This window comes from Borostomias antarcticus (assembly GCF_949987555.1).
Source record: "Borostomias antarcticus genome assembly, chromosome: 19".
Classification (NCBI taxonomy): Eukaryota; Metazoa; Chordata; class Actinopteri; order Stomiiformes; family Stomiidae; genus Borostomias; species Borostomias antarcticus.
The window spans coordinates 13,383,985-13,394,849 of record NC_140252.1 but is presented as its reverse complement, the minus strand read 5'-3'; the positions used below and the strand labels follow the sequence as shown (position 1 = coordinate 13,394,849).

Sequence of the window (10,865 nt, the reverse complement as noted above, 5' to 3'; positions counted from 1 at the left end):
GTCCAGCTCCCTCCCTCTATCTCTGCACCCCCCTTCCCTCTCTCTCTCTGGGGAGTGATCAGGTCTATTGACCAGCCTGATCAGGTCTATTGACCAGGATAACAACAGCTTCTCCAGCCGTACAGGCAGCCCAGCAGGAGGTGGAGAGGGATTTGGGCTGGTGGGGGGGGGGGGGGGGGGGGCTCTGCAGGGCAAACTATGTTCTCCCCCAGTTGCTCCAACAACATCTCTGGACCCTGTCATTGATTGGGCCAGCTTGGCCCATTGTACTGGCAGGCTCTGGTGGGTGGAGGGAGGGAGGGAGGGAGGGAGGGAGGGAGGGAGGGAGGGAGGGAGGGAGGGAGGGAGGGAGGGAGGGAGGGAGGGAGGGAGAGAGAGAGATGCCCTAGATTAGTTGGAGATGAAGCTATTGTAACAGAAGGAGGTAATCTGCCCACTGCACCCGGTCAATAGAGGCGGTCAGCGGCATTCAGCCGAGACCGGAGACTCAGGGACTCTAACGCAAAAACAAACAAGACCGGCTGACACTGGAGACAGATGGAGTCCGGTAGATAGATGGATACAATCATAAAACAGACCATCACTAACGACTAACTACGAAGCCTTTTGCTAATGGCTCTTGAGGCGTTTGAACATACAGTGTTTGTAGCCTAGGTGAAGAGTGGCTGACATGCAACTTTAGGTGACTGACAGGAAGCTGCTGGACATTGTGACCCTTGTGGTAGAATTTTAACTTGCTCTGTGATTGATGTCATTCGTAGCAACATTTTAGTGATAGGCTTAGTACAAACAATGGTAGGAGACAAGACGCCCTCCGGTATGGTTGAAAGGTTGATTACTAACGATGACCAAACATACTGTAGCAGAAACAGCAGAAGTGTTGGGTCTGAAGGCTGATTGAGTTCAGCTGAGTACATCATCCTGTGATGGATGAAGAGTGATCTGGGGGTGAAGGGTCAACCCTTCAAACTGTCCAGTGATGAGATTTACATACAATGATTACAGTGACAAATGGACCATTATGGGATTAAAACTAGTGTATGCATCTGAGAATTAGGATGCTCTTGTGAAAGTTTTTTTTACATGGCTCCCTCAGGGCTACAACAAGGAAGTAACTGACTGTCGTGTGTGTGTGTGTGTGTGTGTGTGTGTGTGTGTGTGTGTGTGTGTGTGTGTGTGTGTGTGGGTGTGGTGTGGGTGTGGTGGGGGTGTGGTGGGTGTGTGCCTGTGGGTGTGTGCCTGCCTGCCTGCCTGCCTATGTGTGTGTGTGCGCCCGTGTGCCTGTGTGTGTGTGTGTGTGTGTGCACCTGTGTGCGTGTGCCTGGGTGTGTGTGTGTGTGTCCAGACGTCAGTGCTATGCAAGGCGGCTCTCCACGCCGGGGTGATCCAGGACGAGCTCGGGGGATGGGTGACCGTGGAGACGCACAAAGGCCTGAGCCACTATCCCGCCACGAGAGCCAACGGGATCCAGTCTAAAGAGTGAGTACCGACCTATCACACGAGGCCCAGAGAGCCCGCCCTCCTCTTCCCCTTCCCCTGCTACACATTCAGCTCGCTCAGCGTCCATGTTGTCGTCTACCTCGGGGTCACGAGCAGATCGCCCCTTTTGGTCGACCCTGACCTTGGCTTGGCCCCTCCCCCTCCCCTGGGTCAATGCCTGATTTACGACTCGAGGCCGTCGGAGGCTAACGAAGGGTAGGCATTCCTGCGCTGATATCGACGATAAATCAGCTGGACTCTCTCCAATGTCAGAGCCTCTCCGTCTGGCCTAGCAGACGTGTTTACAAGCCAGGACTGAGGGGGGGGGGGGGGGGGACAGAGAGAGAGGGATGGAAGAGGAGAGAGGGATAGGAGAGGAGAGAGGGATGGGAGAGGAGAGAGGGATGGAGAGGAGAGAGGGATGGAGGAGAGGAGAGAAGGATGGAGGAGGGGAGAAGAAAGGAGAGAGGAATTGAAGGTGTGGAGAGAGAGGAATGGGAGTTGTTGCTGTTCTTTCTGTGTGTATTATTGAGACTGCATAACTAGCTATATGTGTTATATTGATGTACTGTACTGTAGTGCTCATCATAGAAGCCAAATATGCTAAGTTTGAAATCGTAATGGAACAATAGTCATTCAATCAGCCACCCCCCAACGAGCCCCACACACACACACACGCACACACACACACACACACATACACAGCTGAATAATTCATACTAGAGAGGCACGTTTGATAAGTCATACATATCTAATAAGGGGTGTGACACCCAAATGCTTGATATGATATATGGATCCATTTAGACTAATGTGATTGGTGACATTTGTCAAATTCATGGGTCAGGTTCCAAAATGACTATTTATTGATTATTCCATCGACCTCCTCTCAACTATCAATCACTCTAAAATGTGTAAATGTCAGCTGAGGGGACTCTATCTCCAGTGTACCAGAACATGAACCTTTCAGGGCCGCCAGCTTCGACCGATCAGCCGGCGTGTAATATTTCAGCGCGGGACGGACGCAAAACGCTAATATTTCGCCGCCAAAGTCTTACGCCGACTGCGCGAGAGTTGGCGAGAGTAGGCGAAGAATATGTCAGGTTGTTGTTGTTTTTTTCGTCTCTGTGCGATCGCCGCCGGACGTCCGAGTATGCTCTGCACAGAGGGCTGCTTAGATCTACGGCAAGGCCAGTCAGCTCGGCGCGGAGCTGTGTGGTGAACGTTCATCCCTGGAGGGGGGTCGATCCCTGGTCTCCCCCCGCCCTGCCCCTGGCTGTCTTCACCACTGCCCTGCCTTGTTCCTCCTCCTCCTCCTCCCCTTCTCTCCCCCTTTCCCTCCACCTCTCCCCCTGCCCCCCCCCCCAATTCTGTCTGTGGAGAGGTAGACAGGAAGAATACCTGGGCTTTGTTAGAACTTGATACTGACTGTATCCGCCCCATGGTACTTAAACAGCTGGAATGTACAAAATGCAGGAGAGATGGGTTTGTAGTTTAAAGCTGCTCTGTTACGACAAGTTTTTGACGTGACTTCCCCACGGCGGCAGAATGCGGCCGACTCGCTGACCGTCGGATCCCGGGGTCCTGGCCGACGCGACGGTTGGATGTGGAAAGTTGGCAGCCGCTTAACGCGTTTGATCTGACGTGGTTCTAGAGCAGGCCGACCTCAGCCACGCCTTGGTAACGGTCGGATGTGGATGAATGATCTCGTCTGATGTGTGAAACCGTCCGACGCCTCGGAGTCAGGGGAGGCTGTGAAGATGAGAGGATGAGGGGATGACAAGAAAAGAGATCAGAGGTGAACAGAGGAGAGGAGGAGAGATCAGAGATGAACAGAGGACAGGAGGAGAGATCAGAGATGAACAGAGGAGAGGAGGAGAGATCAGAGATGGCGACGATAAGAGCGGTAGGGGGGCAGTGGCAGGGCCCGGGGCTGGGGTTCAATCAAACCTGCATTCCGGTATTCACACAGGAGCTCAGTTTGCTTTGGATGTATGAATGAAGCCCTCCCACGAAGAGAGTGGGAGGGAGGGAGGGAGGGAGAGAGAGCAGAGGTCTTGTAAAGCACTGATCTGGGTGTGTGTGTGTTTGTGGGCGGGGGGGGGGGGGGGTTGGGGGTTTGGAGGAAGGGGAGCAGGTTGAAGACAATCTGGGATGTTCCTTTGAGACCAGAATGGCTGTCCGTCCTCCACAATAGCTGGGAATCATTTATCTCAGTAATGGTGGACACTGAAACTAACCAGCATTGATGGATGTCTCTTTCTTTCTCTCTCTCTACTCTTCTCTTTCAGTGGCTCTTTGTCAGACGTTCTCTTCACCTTCATCCCGAACGGTAAGAACAGACCAGCCCTGTTCCTCGTCTTGTTATGTTCTAATGTTCTGTCTGCGGTTCCAAGATATCAGTTTCTCAACCCATGCCTTTACATCACTACAGGGACGAGTGAGCTAAGCCACAGTACTGTCAGGGTTTACCAGCATGTGTTCAGGTGTTTTACCGGTAGAGATAATGAAAAGGAAAGTCAACACCCAGCCAAACAGGGTGGACAAGGCGACTGTTAGAAACCAAAACACACACACACACACACACCTATTGGGAGCGTGGGAACCCCTTATCTCCTGTATGTTTGTTAGATACGGCCGTTTGCATCTGGCAGTTTCAGCCTGCCACAGCTTTACCTGTGTAGACAGGCTCTGATTGTCCCACACACACACACACACACATAAACACAAATACGGACACACACGTATACACACACACACGCGCGCCCCTGAGAACACTCCCTAATGGGTTCATTTCAGAGCAGAAGCTGTCGAGACTCGTGACGTGAGGCGTCTGAGCAGCTGTCTCTCAGGCCGGGCTGTGTCCTGTAGTACCACCGCTCACTCAGTCCCAGACTAACAGTCCCCCAGACCGCTGCTTCTCAACCAGGGGTCCATGGACATCCTGTGGTCCTTGGCATCATTACAGGGGGTCCTTGGGAAAGTGTTAAAAACAATTTTTAATATGTGGTATTTTTTAATATGTGGTATTTTTGTTAAATGGATCAAATAAATGTTCCAATAATATTGTATAAGCCCATCAAATTTAAGAAAAAATGAAGACTCGTTTTAAAATGAACCAATAGGCTTATTCGCATGCATTCACAATTCTCACGTTCTCACTGAGCTGACGTTAATTTCTAACAGATTATGATTCAAACAGATAAGCAGATTAAGTGTCATGAGTCCCATAAAATGTGTACAAATGTTACTTTTTGTGGTGAAAAAAAAAATTGTGTGGGGGAAAAAAAAAAAGCTTGAAACTGGCATATATTAAGATCATGACTACAGTTGTAGAAATGACTATGGCTTCTTATATACTAAATCATTTTGAGGAGGTGGGATGGGGGGGTCCTTCAGGTAGTCATTTGTCTTCAGAGAACAGCTCCTGAAGTGACAGTTGGCCTTTTATCATTAAAGGAGTAGTAAAGGGAAAATGCATGTTTATGCATGTTTTCCCTTTACTACTCCTTTAATGGATTCCTGTATGGAGCCAAAGACAGTTGCTTGTTTACATATTTATACAGGAGTAATGTTAATAGCTGACTCCTTTATACATAGCAGTTTAGCACTCTGTGTAGGAGTCACAGCCTCTATCACAGGTTTATGTAGGAGTCACAGCCTCTATCACAGGTTTATGTAGGAGTCACAGCCTCTATCACAGGTTTATGTAGGAGTCACAGCCTCTATCACAGGTTTATGTAGGAGTCACAGCTTTTATCATGGGACTCGGTGGGTGGGGGGGGGGTCAAATCCCTATGACTGTACCGACAGGAAGTCTCCCCTCAGAGGAAATGGGTGCTGCTGGGAATGGGAGGGGGGGGGTCAAATCTCTACACAGCCTCTGTGCTGTTCCGCGCCGCCATAACAAGCATATGACTCCAGTTAAGAAGACAGATGTGTCGTTTTTAAGACTTGTACATTTCCCCTGTTGTTGTTCAGTACACACACACGCACGCACACGCACACACCATAAATGGCTGAGTTATGACTTCCACATGCGTTTTATGAGGCTGAGCGCTAGCGTAAAGAGAGAAAATATATGAACCCCTCCTCCCTCCCTCCCTGACTCTGTCTTTGATTCAGTCAGCCGTTCAGCTTTAATCTTCCTGACTTCCTCTAGTCGAAAACCAGAACAGCACATCCAGCATGTTACTAGGAGTGAGAGGTCATGTGACGTTTAGTTTGGAGAATAAAGCTCAGTCAGCGTGGTTTCCAGGCTCTTTAGCGGGTTCTGGTCACGATTCTGTATCCTAGTTCTGAATCGTGGCTCTGTAATAAAGGTCTAATCATGGTTCTGTACCAAACTCTGTTGATGGGGTTCTGTACCAGGTTCTGGTCACTGTTCTGATTGTGCCTCTGACGGTTCTCCACTCCTCCTATCAGAATGTCAGAACGGTTCCACGCTGCGGCCCGTGTGGCTCAGCGCCAGCTCCTGGTGGCGCGGGGGGGCGGAGCCCGGCTGGACGAACGGTAGCCACTCTTCCCGGACGAGGGCCCCGGACGGCGCGGGGGGCTCCTGGGTGGCGGAGGAGAGCGACAGTCTGCAGTGGCTTCAGCTGGACCTGGGGGAGAAGAAGAAGATCACTGGTGAGAGAAGCACCATTCTTATTTTGTTTTTTTTAACAATATATTCATTGATTTTCCGTTTGCAAGTAACACAACAGTACAATGAATAACAGGTATATCAAACACAGCAAACATTTTCCAGCCTGTTCCCCCTCCCATTCCCAATCCCTGACACGTAACTACAGACATAAAAATAAAAATAAAATTAAATCACATGACTATATGAAATAAAGTGTTTTTCTCAGATTAGTGCACAACATCACAACGCTACCCTACTCCCTCTGAGTTTGTTCTGGTTGAAGCAGGTTACCGACGTTAACACACCCACCCTTCTTTGTCCTTTAACCCCTAGCTGGGCCTGGTAGCTGGGCCTGGTAGCTGGGTCTGGTAGCTGGGCCTGGTAGCTGGGCCCGGTAGCTGGGTCTGGTAGCTGGGCCTAGTACTGTAGCTGGGCCCGGTAGCTGGGCCCGGTAGCTGGGCCTGATAGATGGGTCTGGTAGCTGGGTCTGGTAGCTGGGCCTGGTAGCTGGGCCTGGTAGCTGGGCCCGGTAGCTGGGTCTGGTACTGTAGCTGGGCCTGGTAGCTTGGCCCGGTAGCTGGGCCTGATAGCTGGGTCTGGTAGCTGGGGCTGGTAGCTGGGCCTGGTAGCTGGGCCTGATAGCTGGGCCTGGTACGGTAGCTGGGGCTGGTAGCTGGGTCTGGTAGCTGGGCCCAGTAGCTGGGGCTGTGGGGCACTTTGACGCCAGCATGTCCCCGGCAGCTCTCCCCCTCAGGCGAAACATCCCAAATATCCTACAGACTAATTAACTTCCAGCTCAAAAAAGACGAGTTGATTTTCCGTGACGTCCGTGTTCATCTTTAACCGGGAGAATGTCTCCTCTGTCCTCCTCTAACTACACCCCCCCCCCACCACCGGCCTGGTGGTTAAATATAGGAGCGTCCCGGAAGCGGCGTGTACCCTCAGCCCCGCCGTGAGGAGGTGGCTCGGCCCGGCTCTCTCTGACTGCCTGGGTCCACGCCGTCTCCCGGGCGCCAGAGAATGCCTGTCTTTGTGAGGCGCCCGGCTGTGTTGGTGGTGGTGGTGGGGGCGCATGTCGTTGGGTAACATCACAGGACCTAGTCATCTGTCTGAAGAACCCCCCCCCCCCCCCCCCCCTATAACGAGGGTCTTTTCTATTTAGTTGTTGCGTGTAAAAAGCCTGTGAACCTGGAGCTCTGGTCAAGGGTGGTTGTTGTCAGCTGGGAACTGATAGATCGGGCAATCCCACCATTTTGCGTGTTTTTCTAGAAGGAATGGATGCTTCCGTCTTATTTTAACGGGACGTTACGACCGTCTTCGAAGGTCTCCGCCAGGCGCACAGGATACAGACTATACCTACAGGCGTGAAGACCAGACAAAGACCTTGATGGTCATAACGGCGCGTGATTGTAAGATGGGAGCGTTATTCCAGTGTGCAGGTGAAGCTAAAGGCTAAAGGGTTTTGTGTGTATTACGCTTTGACAGCTCTCAGACCGGTTCTTTACGCGTTCCTCACTCGAGGCCGAACGGTTCCTCACGTTTTCCTCCGCGTTCTCGCGGGTCCTTCTCTCAGGGATCGTGACCAGAGGCTCAGCGTCCACGGACGTGGACTTCTACGTCGGCAGCTACGCGGTGGAGTACAAGGAGAAGAACCGCTGGAGGACCTACACGCAGAACAACAGCTCGGAACACGCGGTGAGATTGACGATACGCCCTAGAACCGAGATCACATCCGGTTCTGAGACTCAAACCCTTAGGTCTCCCCTAAAAGCCCTATTCTGTTGTACTACCACCTCATCTTTCCGCCCTCTTTGCCCCCTACCCCCTCCACCAACCCCGGTCAGGTGTTCGAGGGGAACCAGGACAGTCTCCACCCCACCAGGACCAGCCTTCACCCCCCCATCGTGGCTCGCTACCTGCGGCTCCTCCCCCTCACCTGGCACCGCCGCATCGCCATGACGGTGGAGCTGCTGGGCTGCACATATGTCAGAGGTACGCCTGGTCACCTGACCACAGCCCGCCCCCTCCGTCTGACCACGACTCGTCTGACTGGCCTTCCCTAAAACATGAATAGTTAGAGATTGAATTCTTCTAGTAGGGAAGTGTTAAATGGGGCACCGCTAAATACAAGCTTCTCATGACAACTGAACTTTTCTAGTGTCAGTTATATAGAGAACCTTTCAACACAATGAGAAGTAGGATGTAGTGCGTTAGTTCTGTTTTTTTGTTGTTATTTTGTGTTTTAACTTCTCACTTTCCTCCCCCCCCCAGTCAATGTGTCGTCTCAGGTGATGTTGGAGACTATTCCTACCAAACCCAAACCACCAATCATAGACCAGGAGATGACTGAGATGACCGAGCCCGTGCCCTCCCATGCAGACCTAGGTGTGTGTGTGTGTGTATGTGTGCGAGCGTGCATGCGTGTGTGTGTGTTCAAGTGTGTCTGTATGTTTGAGAGTGAGTGTGTGCGTGTGTGTGTGTGTGTGTTAGTGTATTATGGTTATATCTGACACGCTCTCTTCTCTCTCCTCAGTGAAACTGGTCATAATCATCGTTCCTACAGTCGTATCTTTAGTGCTGCTATTGACGGGGGTGTGTGTGTGCATGATGCTGCAGAAGTAAGTCACACACGCGCACACACACACACACACACACACACACACAAGCAGCCAGGCTCAGTTGCTCACCCAGGCACTTGTGTATTTGTCACAGGAAGAAGACTAAAGAGAACTCCCATGGATCCTCTGATGTTCAGAAAACTGGTTGGTTGACTCTTGTCTCACCATGCTGTTCATTGATTTGTGTGTGTGTGTGTGTCTGTGTGTGCGTGTGTGTGTGTGTGTGTGTGTTGTGAAAGAAGATCATGCCTGGGCTTGTCTCTGAAGCCGGCAGCATGAGCCCAACTGCCAGATTCACACCTACCTCTCAGTCCCCTTTATGTGTCTGTCTGTCTAATGCAGGGTTGATCTCCTGTCTTGTCTCCATGGTTAAGAGTCCTATGGTTAAGACTGTCTGCTAAGCTTAACAGTTTCTTTCCCTCTGTACAGTTAACCCCTTCCTTGCTTTAGTTAACCCATTCACTGCTATAGTTAACCCCTTCACTGCTTTAGTTAACCCATTCACTGCTATAGTTAACCCCGTCACTGCTACAGTTAACCCATTCACTGCTATAGTTAACCCATTCACTGCTACAGTACATAGTCACTGCTACAGTACATAGTTAACCCTTTCACTGCTACAGTGCATAGTTAACCCTTTCACTGCTACAGTGCATAGTTAACCCTTTCACTGCTACAGTGCATAGTTAACCCTTTCACTGCTACAGGGCATGGTTAACCCTTTCACTGCTACAGTACATAGTTAACCCCTTTCCTCCTGTGTGGTCCCAGGATGTTGGAAGCAGATGAAGCAGCCCTGCACCAGACAACAATCTACAGAGTTCACCATCAGTTACAGCTCTGACCAGGACCCCATGCACAAACTAGATCTGGTCACCAGCACCATGGCAGGTCAGGGCACGCACACAGCCACGCACACAGCCACGCACACAGCCACGCACACAGCCACGCACACAGCCACGCACACAGCCACGCACACACACACGCACACACACACGCACACACACACACACACACACACACACACACACACACACACACACACACACACACACAGTCTTAACGTGTTTTCTGTGCTCCTGTCCTCCAGAGTACCAGCAGCCCCTGATGATCGGCATGGGAACCGTATCCAGGAAGGGCTCCACCTTCCGGCCCATGGATACGGACGTCGCCAGGGACGACGGTAACGACCCGGCGACCCACTACGACTACCTGCACACGGCCAATCAGTATGCCCTGCCGCTGACCAACCAGGAGCCGGAATACGCCACGCCCATCATCGAGCGCCACGCCTTCCGCAGTGACGTCAGCTTCCTGTCCGACCCTTACAGCGTGCCTGGGGCGGTGCTTAGCAAGAGCCCCTCCCACAAGGCCTCCGAGGGCGGGAGCTACAGGAAGCCGGGGGTCGGGGGGTTAGCGGGAGGGTACCAGGCCCCCCAGGCGAAAGCAGACAGGGGCGAGCGCCACGCGGAGGGGGTGTACGACTGCCCCAAGGTGAGCCAGGCCAAGGGCCAGAGTAGGGGCTGTTCGGACTACCAGAGGCCCCAGGCCAAGCCTGCGGTCCAGGAGAGCTACTCCAGCCCCAGGGACTGCGTCAGGGCTGGCCCGGCCCCGGCCTCCAACCCCGACCCACGCCTACACAGACCCGACCCCGAAGGCGGCTGTGGAGGGACCTGACACTCGACAACCCACGCCGTCCGGCGTCCACGAGACTCACTTGGATCGGAGGATCTGGGATCTACACGTCGGGGCTGGGCGAACTATTTTGAAATCAGACGACCCATCCAACCGTGACCGGTTCTGCAGCGGGAATATCAGCCCGACCTCGGCCCGAGAACCGGCGACGCCCCTCCTCGGAAATAGCAGGAAACCTTTAAAGACGTCATCAATAAAGACGTCATCAATTCACAAATTCAGGAATCCCGTAGAAGCCGCTCCCATGTTCTGTCTCAGGCCGCGTTTTGTGACGTATTTCAGGCCGGTACTTCCTCTCTGCGGGTCAGGCGGGCGGGAGGGGGGGAGAGGGTGACTGCTGTGAACGAGGACGGCGCGACGGGACGTTTCGTCGACGGACCTGCCGTGTCTGCGCCTCCTATACTTTTAATGTGACTGCTCTTTTGGACGGTGGTGGGGGGGGGGGGGGG

At 52.5% G+C, this 10,865-nt stretch overlaps 1 protein-coding gene across 1 annotated transcript in view; it reads left to right on the top strand.

Annotated features, from left to right (window-relative positions):
• dcbld1 (discoidin, CUB and LCCL domain containing 1) overlaps positions 1 to 10,398 on the top strand; it is a gene marked incomplete at both ends in the record, with an annotated part of 18,142 nt that extends 7,744 nt beyond the window's left edge. The window contains 10 exons of the mRNA XM_084453988.1: positions 1,346 to 1,479; positions 3,768 to 3,808; positions 5,902 to 6,105; positions 7,677 to 7,798; positions 7,948 to 8,095; positions 8,375 to 8,488; positions 8,637 to 8,721; positions 8,816 to 8,865; positions 9,493 to 9,612; positions 9,812 to 10,398. Coding sequence (XP_084310114.1) covers positions 1,346 to 1,479; positions 3,768 to 3,808; positions 5,902 to 6,105; positions 7,677 to 7,798; positions 7,948 to 8,095; positions 8,375 to 8,488; positions 8,637 to 8,721; positions 8,816 to 8,865; positions 9,493 to 9,612; positions 9,812 to 10,398 — 1,605 coding nt within the window. The remainder of the gene's footprint in view (positions 1 to 1,345; positions 1,480 to 3,767; positions 3,809 to 5,901; positions 6,106 to 7,676; positions 7,799 to 7,947; positions 8,096 to 8,374; positions 8,489 to 8,636; positions 8,722 to 8,815; positions 8,866 to 9,492; positions 9,613 to 9,811) is intronic.
• Between the last annotated feature and the right edge of the window lie 467 nt (positions 10,399 to 10,865).